The 16,848-nt window shown below is 42.6% G+C and overlaps 1 protein-coding gene across 3 annotated transcripts in view; it reads right to left on the bottom strand.

Annotated features, from left to right (window-relative positions):
- Positions 1 to 15,592, bottom strand: part of CADM1 (cell adhesion molecule 1) — a 320,248-nt gene extending 304,656 nt beyond the window's left edge. For 2 of the 3 annotated variants that reach the window (XM_045556519.1, XM_045556517.1), the window contains exon 1: positions 15,342 to 15,592. In XM_045556519.1, coding sequence (XP_045412475.1) covers positions 15,342 to 15,474 — 133 coding nt within the window. In that variant the 5' untranslated portion in view covers positions 15,475 to 15,592. The remainder of the gene's footprint in view (positions 1 to 15,341) is intronic. The other variant, XM_045556518.1, reaches the window with a different exon arrangement.
- Between the last annotated feature and the right edge of the window lie 1,256 nt (positions 15,593 to 16,848).

Genomic DNA, 16,848 nt, shown 5'->3' with positions numbered 1-16,848 from the left:
TTATTGAGTAGGCATCACTTATGACAGTGAGAAAAAGGGCTTGCCACCCCCTCCTCTCAAAAATGCCTTCACAAGGTCACAGATATATCAGTGTTACAAATGCATTTAAAAAATATTACAGCAATAAACTCTGGTTAGAGTGGTTCCACCTCTATATTCACAGGAAAGAACAAACTCCAAACATCTCCTAAATTAAAAGGTAATGTTAGCAAACACACACTCTCTCTGCCTGCACAGGAAATCTCTCCCCTTTTCCACAGAAGACCAAAAAGAAACTTCCTTTTTGCTTAAAACTAGATCAGTTGTAGGCAATCAGCTTTATAAGCTTAATTTTGCCACAGTCTTATTTCACACCAACTGTACAGTCACACAAATAGTGGAAGCATCTCCCCAAAACACACTGCCTTACCCATCTCATTTTTTTGAACACAGCAACAAGCCATTTCTTGGGTTTGATCCGATTACTGTGATCTATTTTTTGATCCTATAGCCACTGACTCCACATACATCTTTATTACTGTACAAGGAAAACTGTTACCCTGAGGTTTAAATTTCCCTACGCTCACCAAGCCTCTACTGAGAATATATTATATCTCAGCCTTAAGACAAGACTTTCATGAAAGCTGAGGTGAAGAGGAACAGATGGCCTCAGAGATAAGTCTCTTGGTTTGTTGCTTCAACTCTAAAGTGACGATATGGCATCAGCAATGACTCAAAGTTCAGCTATCCCAGGACTGTGAAGTGATTAAATAAATGGAAAGGGATTCTCTTATCTGGGCTGCTAATCTAAATCTCTCCAATGATTGCCCAACCAGCAAGCATGAGCAAACACACTAGAAGCCAGTCCTTCAGGATACAAAAGAGTCAGGCACGTTGATAGCTCTTCATTCATTATGAAAGAACAAAACAATGTCTACTGAGAATTATAGCCCTAAAATCTGATAAAAAGACAACCACTAAAATTCATAAACACTAAGGCCTGTGGCAAATTCTATATCCCAACTACCAGTATTCACAACAAATAAAAAAGAATAGGATATATACATACAAAAATATATAAAACAAATCAAATTGTACAACAGGAAAATGATGAGTGAATAAAAAACCTTTGAGGTGATTCATTTTTATACTGGTCTTCAAGGCTGAATTAATATCATCATGTTCCTTTTTCATGTTAATGCTAAAAGGCTTAGAAATAATTTAATGGACAATGGACACCTAATTTCCAATTCATTAATTGCTTTGATAAATGTTTATTGAGTACATACTATGTGCAAGGCCTTGTGCTGCATGCTGTTAAGGATACAAAGATGACTAAGATAGTCTCTCCTGTAAAGGGGCTGGAAGACACGTACCCAGGGACACATGTCAACATATAATAAGGTGAAAAATGTTAAATGTCATGGAATGATTAGAGAAATTGTAATGGAAGTTGAAAGGAAAACATACTCAGACTGGGAAATTATGTAAGACTTGAAAAAGAAAAACACTGGCCTTGGCCTTTATGTATGCATAGGATTTAAACATGCCAACATGGAACATAGGAGGATGGGACATTTCCGTTGGTGGAAACAAGCTGCACAAAATGTGTAGCAGCAATATAGAGGAGATTTGGACTATTCACAGAAGGCTGTGTGATACGAAGGAAGAAGAAAAGTCAGGAATAGCCCTTAGGGAAGCACAGAAGAAGGGTACAAAGATACTAGCCAGCCTGAGCAGTCATGGAAGTTTCCTTGGAGAATCAGTGCTTGAGTGGATCTTGAAGGGTATGTAGGAATCAGCCATATAGATAAGGGTGATTCGGGCAGAGGAGGTAGCATATAAAAATCAGAGAAGCATGGTGCATCTAGGACACATTTACTCTGGCAGTCCTAAAGCAAGAACACAATATGTAAGCTGGCAAGAAATGAGCTTGAGGAAAGCAGAAGCCAGGTGATGAAGGACAGTGCAGGCCACACTGAAAGAGGGTAAGCTTCACCTTCAAGGTGCCAAGAAAACATTTAAAGATTTTAAGCAAGAAAGTAACATCTAACGTGTGTTTTAGGAAGATCCATCTAGAAGCAGTATTAAGGATGCATTACAAGGAATGAGGCTAGAGGTAAATGGACCAATTAAGGGGCTGTTATACCAGCTTAAGTCTGTTTTCCTCATCTGTAAAATGAAGACAGGCAGGACTTCTAGCTAATAGAGAGGGAAACGATAACAAAGGAGCAAGTAGTCTACTCTGACTCCCAGGTTTATTTAACTAATGGGGTAGATGGGATGGTGGTAGCCTTCATCAGGACAGGAAATGCAGGATAGAAGGACATGTGAGGAGAATACATGTTCAGTTCAGTTTTAGACATCTTAAGAATTTCAGGAAAATACAGTTTAGAGTTAGTGTTTATGGGTTTTGAAGACAGGCCTGGTTCAGATCCTGGTTACTATTTGTATCTCTTGGACGAGGGACCTATTATTGTCCTCTTGGCTTCCTTATCTGTAAAATGAAGCAAGAGTAGTAACTACTTATAGGGTGACCATGAAGATTAAATGAGATCATGAGTGAAGACACTAAATATAGTTGTGATTCTGTCATTCATATTACTTGACATTACCAGTGGAATGTCTGGATTGAGATGTCCAGTCAGCAGTTTTAGAACATGGTATGAGGTTTAGATGCAAAAGTATCTGAGCTGTATACTTTAAGTTATACTGCAATTAAAAAAAAGGTGGGAAGAATTGGGGCTCGAGGCATGGTTACTACGCATCAGAGACACACATGGTATTACATGGAAAGGGGCAGTCCTTATTTCTTGCAAGTAACTTGCTGAATTAAAAGGAAAAAATGAATACAGAATTCTTCCCACTACCCAAGTAAAACTTTGACCTTAGAAGGAAGAAATGGAAGAGGACTGAAAATAGTAGGGAAAAAAAGGTAAAATACAGCCAAAGTAAAATACAGCCAAATAAGGGTGGAAATCATCACAATAAATGTGAGAACCCAGGACTTGTCAAATAAGGATACATGGTATAGGCAGATGTTAACACAGGCTTCTGTAAAAGTGTAAAAAATAGAACACTACCCATTATTTTTTCAAAAGGAAAATAGGAAGGATATACAAAAAAAAAATAAAATTGGCAACTATAGGAAGTAGGTGGGAATGAGGCAGAAAGTATAGGGATTGGAGTGAGACGTCTTTACATAGTTTTGATTTTTAAGCCATGTTAATGATCTACATGTTCAAAATCAACAAGGATAGAGAAAAAAAATTGAATATAAACAGAAACAAACGATCCTAACTATATATCTAATTGATAACACACAGGCACACAAGGAACTAATCTGTGAACTTATGAATACAGTACACTTGTCAGTGGGATCTATTTTAAAGACAAAAAGAATGGCAAAAAATCTTGAGCTTTACTTGGTAGGTTTGTTGTCTACGGTGGTCTTGGTAGAGTAATTTGAAAACCATTTTGTACTGATTATAAGACATTGATATGGCTGGGAACCAGAGTTTTCACAATGGGAGAAGAAAAATAAATATAGGAACTGGAGAGAAAGAACACTGGGCTATTAGACTGGAATTGAAGATATCAGTATGAACTCGTGATTTAAATAAATAAATACACACACACACACACACACACACACACACACACACAAAGCTGACCCTTGAAAAACGTGGGAGTTTGAGCACCTACTCTCGCACAGTCAAAAATCCACATATAACTTTTGACTCCCCCAAAACTTAACTACTAACAGCCTAGTGTTAACTGGAAACCTTATCAATAACATAAACAGTTGATTAATACATATTTTGTATGTTATATGTTTTATGTACTGTATTCTTACAATAATGTAAGCTAGAGAAAAGAAAATGTTATTAAGAAAATCATAAAGAAGAGAAAATACATTTACTACTCATTAAGTGGAAGTGGATTATCAAAAAGGTCTTCATCCTCATTGTTTTCAAGTTGAGTAGGCTGAAGAGGAGGAGGAAGAGGAGGAATTGCTCTTGCTGCCTCAGGGGTGGCAGAGGCAGAATAAACTCCTCATATAAGTGGGCCTGCATAGTTCAGACCCCTGTTGTTCAAGGGTCAACTATCTCCTAATTTTAACCACTGAAAGAGTTTAGATACAATGGCATTTAGCAATGAGTACAACTGTTTGGTATCTAAATGCCATTCTCCCACTAAATCCTATCCTCCAGGACTCCTTGAAGAAACAGCTGATTCCAGGTCTGGGGCAGGGAAAATAGAAGGTAAGCTTAGATATCTTTTGTGACATAAAATAAGAAAGTGCTTAAAAATTAACGAGGCCACATTAAAAGGATACAGAAGCCAGTCTGAAGGGGTTCCCACTGGCCAGATTTGGTGGTAATGAAATACATCACATTGAATTTTTATTTTTTAAATCTATGAGTCAATTGTGGTTTTCCAAAAAAGGACAGGAGGGGAGAAGGCATGCTCTTCTTTATGCAGGAATGTCTCTACCCAATGTAGAGGAATTAGAGAATTAGATAATCACAATTTTGTACCCACTGGTGTAATATTTGATTCAGACAAGGTTTATCAGTGTTGCTAAAACCACTGAGTGAACTGCTATAGAACAGGATCTTCGGTCTCAAAATATCACAGAGATTACTTACTAATTACAAAGGGACAAAAATGGAGAAATTGGTAAATCCACCTGAACTAAGTAACTAAACTTATATCCTTAACCAAGGGATCAAACCAATAATAGGACAAACTGATATTATGTCCCTCTTGATATGATACTACAACAAGGTGAAATATCAGCTATGCAGGGTTCTCCCCCAAGATGTTTAATCTGAACTATGAGGAAATGATCAATCTGTGGAACTATAGAACATTCCACAAAACACCAGGTCTGGACATATCAAAATGTCAATGCCATGAAAAACCCTTAAAGAAAAAAAGGAGAGCAGGGTAATGGTTCTAGATTAAAAGAGAATAGAGACATGAAAACCAAATCCAATGTGTGATCTCAAATGGATTCTGCATTGGGGAGGACAAAGTAACATATATTGAGAATATGAATGGCATAACTGGGGAAATCTGACTAGATATTATATATTACTGAATCAGTGTTAAATGGTAATGTAATAATGGTACTGAGTGTGCATAGGAAAATGTCCTTATTCTTAGGAGTTACATGCTGAAATATTGAAGGGTAAAATATCATGACACAACTTGCTTTCACGTGGTTTACAAAAAAAACATGTATGTGAGTATGTGTGTATACATTATTTAGAGAGCGACAAAGCAAATGAGCAAAATGTGAACAGCTGCTGGATCTAGGTAAAATAAATACAAGTATTCATTGTACTCTTCTTTCAACTTTCCTATGGTTTTGAAATTTTTCAAAATAAGGGTTAAGGAAAAAATAGCCTAAAACCTTCTGGAAGACACAGATGTACCTAACACAGTGCCTAGTATAAAAGTAGATGTTCAATTTTAAAATCATTTTTAAATGCTCATTTTTCTACCAAATGTCTTATGGTTTGGCAATGGAAACACTATTTCTTTGTTAAACATAGAGCATAAAATATAGAAAGCAGAGTGAAATAATGAAGTCCTCTCCGTGTTAAAAGACCCAACAATTAGAGATTATAATCACTGCCAGTTTCTCCAAGGTTACTAGATGATTTCATTCCCTTTCAAAAAATATTCAGCTCCAGGTGGGATATTACTGACACTGTGTTCTTGAGTTTCACCTTAGAGACAATTAAGTACATCCTGAAATAATCCTTTTAATATAGTATTTTTTTTCTAGTATTCCCTAACATGTGAACTTACAAATGTAATTATTCGTAGTAGTAGCCAAAGACATAACCTCCACCACTAGGTAGTGTCTGCTTTAATAAAAGTGATTGATTGATAGAGATTGATAAATAGATAGACAAAAGATACTTCCTACTTAAGCATGTTCGTATAAATGAGTTTCATTTTATTTTTGCCATCGTGTAAGGTAAATTGTTTGGGTAAAGCACTCAGTTTTATTGTTCTGTAACCTCATCTGGGTATTCTGCTTGCCAACCTGGCCCAGCAATGGAGAGGTTTGCTTTAGGAAAGGGAAATGAACAGCAACACTCATGTGATTACTAACAAAACTAAAGGAAAGGAGACAGAGGCCTCTTGACATTCTTGCACGCTTACAAGAGATACACAGGGAAAAGTGAAATTCAGTGTTATTTAAGCTAATCTCTACTTGAACCTTTTAAGAGATAAAACCGTTTGAGCAGTAATTTAGTAATAAATTAACTTTTTTTCCTCCCTATCTTTGAAGTTTTCTTTGTTTAAATAAGGGTTTCTGCAAGAGAAATGAATGTTCCTTTTTAATGTGGAAGAGAGAATCGAGCTGATGACTTGCAAAGTCCGGGTGGCTTGGTTTATGGTTTATCACTGGCATATTCAGCAAAGAGCCAAATGCATACTGCGTTTTGACATACAACCTATTTCCCAAGACTGCCCAAAAATACTCCAAGATAATCAAATTTTTATATCTCTGTATTATCATGCGGCACAACCTTTTTCTACTAGCAAGAACTAAACTCTGAAAGGGAAGGATGCCAAACAAGGAAAAGAAGAAGGGAAGAATTCTGGCAGATATTACTACCAGATAAAGGCTTTGAAAAGATCCTTAAGATAACAAGTTTAGCAGTTAGACTGAGAAACAAAGATTTCATTTTTTGTTTCTTAAGCCAGTGATAATTCACCATCTATGCTATCTACGAAAATGCAACCAAATTCATAGATTGCCGGATGCTGGCAGTGACTGTATTTAGTTAGGCAACACTGCTTCCAAAGTCAAACATGTTTAAAACACCAGCTAATAAAGGCCTGGCTTTTAGAGCACTTCCCTTCCATTTCTCTAGGTAGGATTTTTTGTTGTTGTTGCTGTTTTTTTTTTTTTTTTTTGCAGTAGCTACATATAGTAGGCACGAGCACCAAATATTCCTCTAAGGTAGTATCTCTTGCATCATCTTCAGAGGGGCTGATCTCATTCATCCCAAGTCAGCAGCTCCACACAAGGCCCTTTGACTCTGACCCTGAAAAAGTCTTCCTGCTTCTAAAGGACTTCACTTCTTGTCTGAGAGTCTTACTTTGCCAGCTTGTAATTTGTTAAGTCAATTATACCATTTTCATGCTGTAGTAAATCCCTATATTCAAATACAATCTACCACATAGGCACAATACATTTCAACGTTCTGAAGTTTAAAATTTCCATTAAAATCATGGCTGTGTAACACATTTTGGCTTAGCATAAAGAAACATGCTCATGTACACACCTATAAAGCCAAAAAAGAAACGTCTGGATTGAGGTATATTTTAGATAAGTACATGTTAGTTAAAATGAAAGATGCAAAGGGAAGATGTTTATTCTCAAGGTAGGGAAGGAGAAATCAGCCATCCTACACCTATAAACCAAGACAGACAGTTAAAGGAAAAAACGGATAAGAGAGTAGTTTTATGCAATGGCAACCAGCTGAAGGCTGATGAGGGGAAACCACTTTCTTCCTCAGTTTCACTGGAGAATCATCAGTCTTCCAGTCCCATCAGGATTGGGCTGAAAAGTAATAAGAAATGAGGGCAATTAGAGAGGGAGTGAGAGAGCAATTGAGGAACAACCTAAAGACAAAACAGTGCGGAGTGTGAATTTGATGCAAGAAGTAAGAATTTGCCATTAGGTTTCTGAAAGGGAAGTGTCATGATCCTATCCTGGAAAGAATTAGAACTACAGTAAGTAGATGTGAGTTCTGACTAGCAGAGGCTGCGGTGGAGGATTGGCTAGGAAGCTTCCTAGTAAAAAAAAAAAAAAAAAAAAAAAAAACATGGTTTAGAGAGGACACTGAAGTTTCCAGAGAATGTCATGGAGAAACAATCAGCCCCATTTTATTTCAGTTCAAGAGTGAGAGCTAAGGAGGGGAAAAATGATTCCAAATTTAGAGGCCTTGGAGACCAGGATGTGGATGGTGTCATTCACAATAATGGAGACTTTGAGAAAAGTTAATACCTATGGCAGAAAGATGAAAGGTTCAAAATTTTAAACGTTAACTTCTGGGTTAATCCCAGCCAAGAGAAGATATGGTCCAGACAATGGGAGATTGAGAGTTGGTGAATCCTTTGTTTTCAGGCAGATTCTTCCCCACCCCCTCCAGGGACCACATAACTTAATTCTAACTTGACACTGCAGTCCAGCGCTGGACAGCTGAAGAGGAATTATAGCGCCTACCTTCCCAAGGAAGTCTGCCAAGACCAAGATACTGATTCTAGGCATTTTAAAAAGTCCATGTCACTGGAATATCAACTTCAAACACTGAGTAGCATTTAAATATATATCATAGCACTTTCATTTCAAGCCTATTTAACATTTCTGAAATATCTAGATCAAAATGTTGGGTCAAATGATGATATTCCAGTAAAATATCTACTAAAAGAAAAAAATTTCCCACTTTATCTCCCTTAAGATAATCACTTCATTCAAGACACCTGTCAGTCATAACAGGTTTTCTTAGTACTTGCTTTCTCTCAGCCTTAACGCCAAGTTTCTCTTTTGAGTAATAATAAAGGCCGCACATCTTTTGGGCTGTGTATGTATATAAATACTTACATCTAACCCTTTTTTCTAACCCTAGTTCAAGGCCAAGTGCACCAAAGCTTTTGAGAACCAGCACTGGAAGATCTTCAAAGAGAAACTGCCCATTAACCACAACAGCAGCTGCTGGCTAGAGCCTGCAATTTAAATTTCTGAAAAAGAAACTGTGGCTTCTGAAATTTAAACAAGGAGGTGCCACTTGTAATTACAAACATTCCAGTGGGTTCCTTCCTTCATTGATGGTTTCCAAACAAAGGCTTTTTATTCGATTTTGGTGGCACTCCCCAAACCCTGAATGTACGAATTTCTTTGTGCATTTCTTTGTGCCTTTCTTGCTCGGAGGTCAGCTCAGATGAGGGATGCAGGGCCAGGTCTTCACCTGTCCAGGGCCACTCAGACCCCTCAAAATCATCTTATGCAGAATTACCTGTTGGCTGGAAACCAAAAAACCTAATGCTTCAGATTTATATCCACATTAAATAAAACATTTGAGAAAGAGCCCCTTAAAAAGAAAAACTCTCACATTTCACGAACCTTGGAAAATGGAACCAACCTATTTTCAGAAAAACCAAAGAAGTTTAGAAATTAACACTGAAGCATTCCAACATTCTAGCTGAAATCAAAAATTCGTATTTTAAATCAGTGGGGCAAATATTGAGAAGCAAAGGCAGTAACCTTTTCTCTCCCCACCACCCCTTCACCCTCATCCCACAAAAATAAGGCCCAAATACTTACAGCTTGTTGTATGGGTTTCCCACGCCAAAGAAGGCATTTTGTGATCACTTCAGTTACAGAATATAGGCTGAAATTAGCAGTTTGAAATGGGAAAAGACATGTTTCTTTTAAGCAATATATTCACGAAATGCAAAGGCATTTATATCATGGAGGCCTTTAAAGATAAATATATGAACGGAGTATCTCGCAGCCATCAAACTAAAATAAGAAGTCCTCAGATGGAGGGTATTCATTATGGGAACAACTAGAAATGGCCAATCTCGCCAAGGGTGCTTTCCATCGCACACCACAGTCGAGGGATTAGCTACAATTACTGCATATTTACACAACTGTATTTACACAACAATAAAACTCATCTTACCCGATCCAAACAAAACCTTGCTCAAAATAAACCAAACCATACAAGAAGGTCTCCTCAGTGCAAGCAGTAATTGCACTCTGGCTTCTCCTATCTCTGCCTTTGCTCTCACCGCTGCAACAAGCCTTCATTCTCCCCTCCTCAGTAAAGCAGGGTAGGGCAAAACTTCTGTACATCCAGTCAAGAATACTGCACGGACATTCAGAAAACGACACTGTGACTATGAGGGGGAAAGAAGGGCTGTATCTCAGAGATTCATTCTAAAGTGATTACAGAAGAAATGTTAGGATGGCTGGGATTTATTTAAAATAATCTGGGGAAAGGAAGAAGCATAGAGGGGACAGATCGACCAGGGGTGGATGATGATTGAAACTGGGTGATTTGCACACAGGATTAAATATGGCGTTCTTTCCACCTTTGTATATACTTGAAAATTTCCATAATAAAATGGAAAAAGGACAATCTGATCAATGTAAAAAAAAAATCATCTTGCAAAAGTAAAATATTTTTTTTCTTTAAAAAAAATCCTCAGCTTTTTCTCGACTTAATTAATGCAAAGGGACGACGAGCACCCGGTAAGAAAACGAGGCTATGTTCTTGCTCTTGACTTAAGAACAATTCTTTTTTTCCTAAGTTATGTGGAACCAGTTTTGCTGTTAATATTATTCCTTGCAAAGACAAGTAAAAATCTTAAAAATCTAAAACGGCATCTTCTGAAGCCTGATTTTTATGTATCTGACTTATTACAGCAACACAAATCCAGGGTTCTCCCCTGTGAAGGTGCTTTGGATGATATTCATGTTGTGACTGCCAAATAAAGTCCAGAGATTTCAGAATCATTTGTCAACACCAGAGACATCATTACCATGAACTGGTCATTTCTTCCCAGAGGTCACTCCTCTGCTCCTTGGGTTTATTACCTGGAGCAACAATTAATCTTGCTGCCTTCAAAATATAAAATATTTTTAGCCAAGATAGTGTCTACCCATGATCCGCATCTGACTAGGTATCCTTGCCAGGAGGTGGGACAGAAGGTCCACTGGCTGGACATCAAAAGACCTGTCCCCATCCAGGGTCTGTAGCTAACTTATCCTCAGTTCAACTGCGGAGCAAGGTCCTTCCCTCACTGGCCTTCGGCTGCCTCACTTCAAAATAATAGGATTTTACCAGATGATTTCTAATCTTTCTCCTTTCAAAAATTCCATAATTATAAGAATCTCTATTCCTCAAAAGGTAATATTTTTTTAAAAAAGAGCTTTAGTGCTAAAATGTTACATTTTCTGTTAAATAATTTTTAATATGAATATTGTATGTGGGCAAGTTTTTATATAATAAGCATATATATGTATATCTAAGTATGAATATGCACATATTTGTTACACACACACACACAGATACCATTAGGTGCTTATATGGGACTAATTGCTTCCAACTCAAAGAAGCAAATTTTCAATTCTGCAACAGATGTCGCTGTGATTTCTCCTTTCTGTGCTGGATTTTCAGTTAAAAATGCCCAGCATAATGGTCAGTGATATTCTTCCTAAGAAAGATATACAGCATTTGAATCTTTTGGATTTATTCTTATAAATTTTCTTCATATGCTGGTAAATTTCCATTCAAATCATAGCATTGATTAGTTTGGCCCAATTCAAAAGATTCCCCATATTAAAATGGGCCTTTTGTTAAAAACATGCACACACACACACACACACTCACACACACATTTTTAAAATGTAAATTCTAAGTGGCCAATTAGGCATTAAAATGTCACATACAAAAAGCCAAAAAGAATGAGACAGTTTATATTCATAGCAATCTTATCAATTTTTAAAGCCTAAAAAATGATTTAGCAATATAGGCCAAGGAATAATAAAAATTCACTTATGTAGGAGGTTAAAATGTATCAGGTGCGGGGAAAAGTCACTAAAACTCCAAGCGCACCATTAATGATAATCAAAATTTTGGATGTTAGTTTTCACAGAATTTCTTTAAAAATAAATAATATGGCTAATGTTATAATTGTAAGATCTTACCAATCTGACATTCACTGTCAACCACTGCTTGACACATGTCATAAAAAACTCACATCTCTTTTCCTTCAACCAACGACATCAATCTCAACAGGTAGCTAGCACTTTCTTCTGTTGACATTCAGAGCTGGGAGAAAGGATTTCAAAATTTCTCTTCAGACTCAGAAAGCCGTTACCTTCCGGGATTTTAGAGGGAGTGGAGGGAGATGAGCAGGCAGTGAGCCGGGCACCAACTCTGATAAGAATATGAAGTCAGGAAGTGAGAGAGGAAGAGAAAGTGTCCTGCCTGTTGGCCTCTTCCCTGTCCCACTCCCCTTTACCAGGAGGGCCATTGGGGAAAACTGGATAAAGCATGTACAACATCCATATGAATAAAGCTCTTTGTTCCAGAGAACTGCCTGCTCTTTTATTCCCCCCTTTTTCGTATTTGTTCATTTCAAAAGATTGCTCAATGGGTCTCTTGTTCCTCCAAAATGTCCCAGGCAAATAATGCAAGCTTGTCTCGTCACACAAGTCACTAAATGAAGCCTTGTGCGTCTCCAGTGACACACTGTAAATATAAAGTGGCATTAATGAGGGATATTTTATCAAATCTATCACAGACAAGTGCAAGTCCCTCCTGCGGCTATTCAATTTGATGCAGGGAATGGCAACAATAGCAGGGCGGCACTTTTGTAAAGTCCCCATCCCCGGTATGCAAGCCCCAATAGGCCACTGCAAGCCAAACTCAGCCACCCGCCCCCCGCCCATCAGCCATCTTCTCTAATCCAGAAAAAGGTAAGAAGGGGGTGATCAACCACTGTTTCACTCGGGATCGAAAACAGCATCATGCATGCACCTGAAACATACGTAACAGGCGTGATTAACACCATGGAGTGAGCTTAGGCAATCCCATTTTTGCTGCATTTCATTAACATCCATTCCATCCAAACCGGAGGGATGAGAGGAGATTTTCTCCAGGGGATGGATGGCTTCAGTTACAACAGAAAACAGAACCAGGACCTACTGCACAATGGCCCTGGTTCGCTTTCCCAACAAGGATGTAAATGAAACAAGCCTAATGAAGTTAGTACCAACAGGTTTCTTTAACCCTGGGAGTGGGAACTGGAGGCCTCTGAGAAAGCTTATACTAAAAGGACTGTGGAAGAGAAAAGTCCCTTGGCACCCACCTGAAATTTACCCCTAGACTACAGGAACGGGGCTAGGCCAAGATCTCCTCTAAAACTCACCACAAAAAAAAAAAAAAAAAAAAAAAAAAAAAAAAAAAACATGGATTAAAAAAAATCTTTTTGAGAAAGTCATCTCGTCCCCTCTCTACAAATCAAACCCAATTACTTTCTAATTTGAACACAATCTGATAACCAGCCTACAAACAGGGATGTACACAAGAGCAAGAAGCTGCTTCCATGGTAACTGGCAACAGAATTTTCATGTAGCTTTGACATGCAGGGTTGAGTTCCAGACCGCTCCTTTCTAAGTCAGCACATATCCCTCGCCGGGAAGACAACTTCTTACCGCGAGATAGTTAAAAATATAGGACTGTTGCTACTGCCCGGTGCCTTCAAGGAGCAGGCTTGACAAGGGAAGCATAATCTAATCCTACTCTGCTGCCAAACGGCATCGCATGGCTCCCATTTTTAGTCGAAAGGCAATATCCCCCAACAGCGCTTTCTCCCCTTCTTTGCAGCCTATACAAGTCTATTGTTGCCTCTATTATGCGCCAGTTACCAAGCCTTTACTCACGCTCACGTTTAACTGACACTGGCGCTTTTTACAATGCAGCAGCACGAGGGATCTCTTTCAGGAACATTTTATTGAACCCATCCAGTCAGAGGCATCACCCGAAATGAAGTTGTAACCACACCGGCATCGGCTGAACCCAATTATCTCGTAACTCATAAATTAAGAATTCACAGAGGAAAAACACATAAACAACATCCGGAGACAGACAGTGGCATGGAAGAAAAAAATCCCCAGTGCTGGAATTGAAGCTCCTGCCAGACTCCCACCCCTGCACAGCCCCAGTAGGTTCCCCATGCCGAGCTCCTTTACGAGCCTCTTTTAGGGGGAAGCGGCCAAGCAGGCATCCCCCAAATCCCAAGCTAGCACCCCTAGATATCCCCCATTTCCTACAGCGTGTCTCCTGCGGTGTTTACATAACTGTGTCCTCTAGCGTGTAAACAAAAGGCACAGCCCAAGCGGAGAAGCGCCCCCGGAGCCGCACGGTGGCCAAATCGCTGCGTCCGCCCAGGCCGGGGGCTCCGCAGGTGGGGGCTGAGCTCTCGCGTCCTCCGCCACTTGTTGCTCCCGGGTCCTGCAGCTCCCGAGCTGCAAGGAGGGGCGTTGCAGGCGCAGAGCCCTGCTGCAACCCCTCCTGCACCGCCGCCCGCCCCCCGCGGCCCCGTGCCACTCGGTCCCGGCGCCCGCCCAGAGCCTGCAGCAGGCGGCCAGGGGTGCGGAGAGGCCGCGCGGCTGCCGAGCGCGGCGAGGTGGCGGGAAGGGAGGCAGGGTGCAGCACGGCCAGCCTCTCCGCTGGGGAAGAGCTCCGGCTCCCTTTTGTTAGCAAAAGCAAACACTGCCCTCTTCTTTTCCGACCGCGCCAACGCGCCCGGCACACGGGCAGCCACACATCGTGCTCCTGCCGAGTGCTCGGCGTCTTCAGGGAAGGCGCCAGGCGTGCAGAGCCGCCCCTGGGCAAATTCCCAAGACTGCTCTCCAAGCAGGGGGCGCCTGGAGGCCCGCAGGGTGCCCGCCTGGCCGCAGAGGCCGCGAACGCCCCCTCCGCCACCCTCGGGCCGCCGAAAGGACGGGCAGCCGGGAAATCCTGCGTCCCCACTCGTGGCGGAGGACGCCGTGGGGCGGGCGGGCTGCGGGCTCCCGGCGCCTGCCCGCAGAGGCGGCGACAGCGACTGCCCCCCCCGCGGGGCCGGGCCCGGGGAAGTTTCCCTGCCTGGAGCCGGGCCAGGGAGACCCGCAGCCCAGCTGAGGGGGCGGAGGGGATGCGATCGGCCGGAGGGAAACACGAGAGGCGTGCAGTTCGGGGACAGGGAGAAAGGCAGAGCGCGGGGAGCAGGGCAGGGGAGAGCAGACAAGTCTGGGGATGTCCTGGGGACTGGTGAGGAATCACGCCGGAGGTGGCTGGTAGTCAGCCCTGGGGAGGCTTAGGGGGATGGAGAATTGGGGGTTTCGCTAGAGAAGTAGGCGCGAATGGGCAGCCCTGGGAGACAGTAGGACCTGCAAGTTACGGGGACAACCGCGAGTTTAGGAGGGTCCGGAAGGTTGGAGGGTGCCTTTGGTCCATCCCCTTCCCCCATACTCTCTAGCCCCCGGGCCCCCCATTCTCACTCCACTCTGCACCCCGCGCCAAGCCAGGGAGAAAAGGTGTGGGTGCAGCCATCCCTGAGGGCTCTCCTTCATACCCAGCCGGGCAGGGGAGAAGGGGATCACCGATCTCCTCAGCTTCTTCCATCTCAGCCCGAGTTTCTCTCCACGTTCCCTCAGCTTCGGATTTAGGAAGTGGGGGGAGGTTGTCATGGAAACGCTCCCCCCTCCATGGCTACAGCTACTGGGGTGCCCTGCGAGATCTAGGGGCCAACCGGCCAGTGCCCACACCTACCTGTGGGGATCAGTGCCGCGGCGGAGAGGAGCAACAGCAGAAGCCGGAGCCGGAGCCCGGGAGGCGGCGCCGCCGCCGCTACTGCCGCTGCCGCCGCACACTGGGATCCGCTCGGCAGCAGAGCACTCGCCATGTCGGGCACCTGCCTCAGACTGGCGGCGGTGGCAGCCTCCGGAGCCCGAGCGGACAGCTAATGAGATGCGTTGAAGGCGGAGTCCGGACAGACCAATCACAACGCGGCGAGCCCAACCCGGCTCTCGGAGGACTCGCCCCCGCCCCCACCCCGCCCCCTGGCGCTGGCGTTCGGCGGCGCGCCCGCGCCACCTAGGGGCGGGGCCAAGGGGCGGGGCATATGCAAATATGTTTATGTTAAAATTTGTTTTCTCTTCCCCGGATCAAGGAAAAAGTGTTCTCCAGGGCGCTTGGCGTGTGAGGACTCGGGCTCCAGCGGGCGGATCTACCTTGCTGTACACCTTTATTAGGTCTGTTTATAGCGCCCGCTATATCGGACCGACGGCTAGGGCATCTCCCTGGGAGGGTCCTCTGCCCCGTACACCGACGGCCTCTGGCCTGCAAACCAGACGTGGCAAATCCCCGTCACTCACCCCGCACCGGAGGAATAGGTCTTCGGGAAACCCGCGCTGTGCGGAGCGGGGAGTGAGAACGCAGGTCCCCGGATTGACAAAACAATCTGGGAGAGAAGTGCATGCGTGCTTTGCACGTCCGGCGGAGCGGGAGAGCCCGCTCGACAACCTAGCGGTAGACTTGGGCATAGTTGGGAGAAAGGAGCCGCGGAGTCGGGTTCTGAGATTTTCCAGTCGGCGTCTTTGCGGCAGAATCTCGGGAAAGGTAGATTCAGGGAGGTATACTCAGGCTGCCGAGTTTGTTGAGGGTCTCCTTCCTGGTTTTAATATATATGTGTGTATTTAGTATATGTATGGCATATGTGTAATATTATATATTTAGGATTACACCTACACAACAAAAATCTCTTCGGTCAAGGCTTCCGGGTGAAGGGCAGGAGCGGAGGGGAGGGGGCGGAGGACCGGGAGTGTTGCGAAGGTAGGGTCTTCCAGGTTCCCCCTTCAAGGGTCACACCCACTCACTCCTCCTCTGTGCCCCCAGTCCCTCCTAAGGAGGCTGGGGTCCAACAGGTGCTCTGAGCTTCCCGTGTCTCTGGGAGATGCTCTCCTGCTGAAGCGACTTGCTTCTCGAGACTCGCTCTCCCTCCCCAAAATTCTCTGCTTTCTTTTCAACCAGGCAGCCGGCTCTCTTGTTTGTCTGCTTTTTAATTACTTATTTTCTTCCCCTCTAGAAGATCGTGTGCGCTCTGACCCTCTGTTACTCAAGCATCAAATTGAAGGACGAGCCATATTAAGTGTAAAGGTCTATAATAATTTAAGTATTCATAGAATGCAGAACAATAAGATGTAGGAAATACAATTTGCATAATAAATATCAATATCACAACAGCTAAAACAAACCATGACAAATTATCTGTGGCTAA

This window comes from Lemur catta, chromosome 7 (assembly GCF_020740605.2).
Source record: "Lemur catta isolate mLemCat1 chromosome 7, mLemCat1.pri, whole genome shotgun sequence".
Lineage (NCBI taxonomy): Eukaryota > Metazoa > Chordata > Mammalia > Primates > Lemuridae > Lemur > Lemur catta.
Note: the sequence above shows the minus strand (reverse complement) of the source record. Positions and strands in the feature narration are given on the sequence as shown.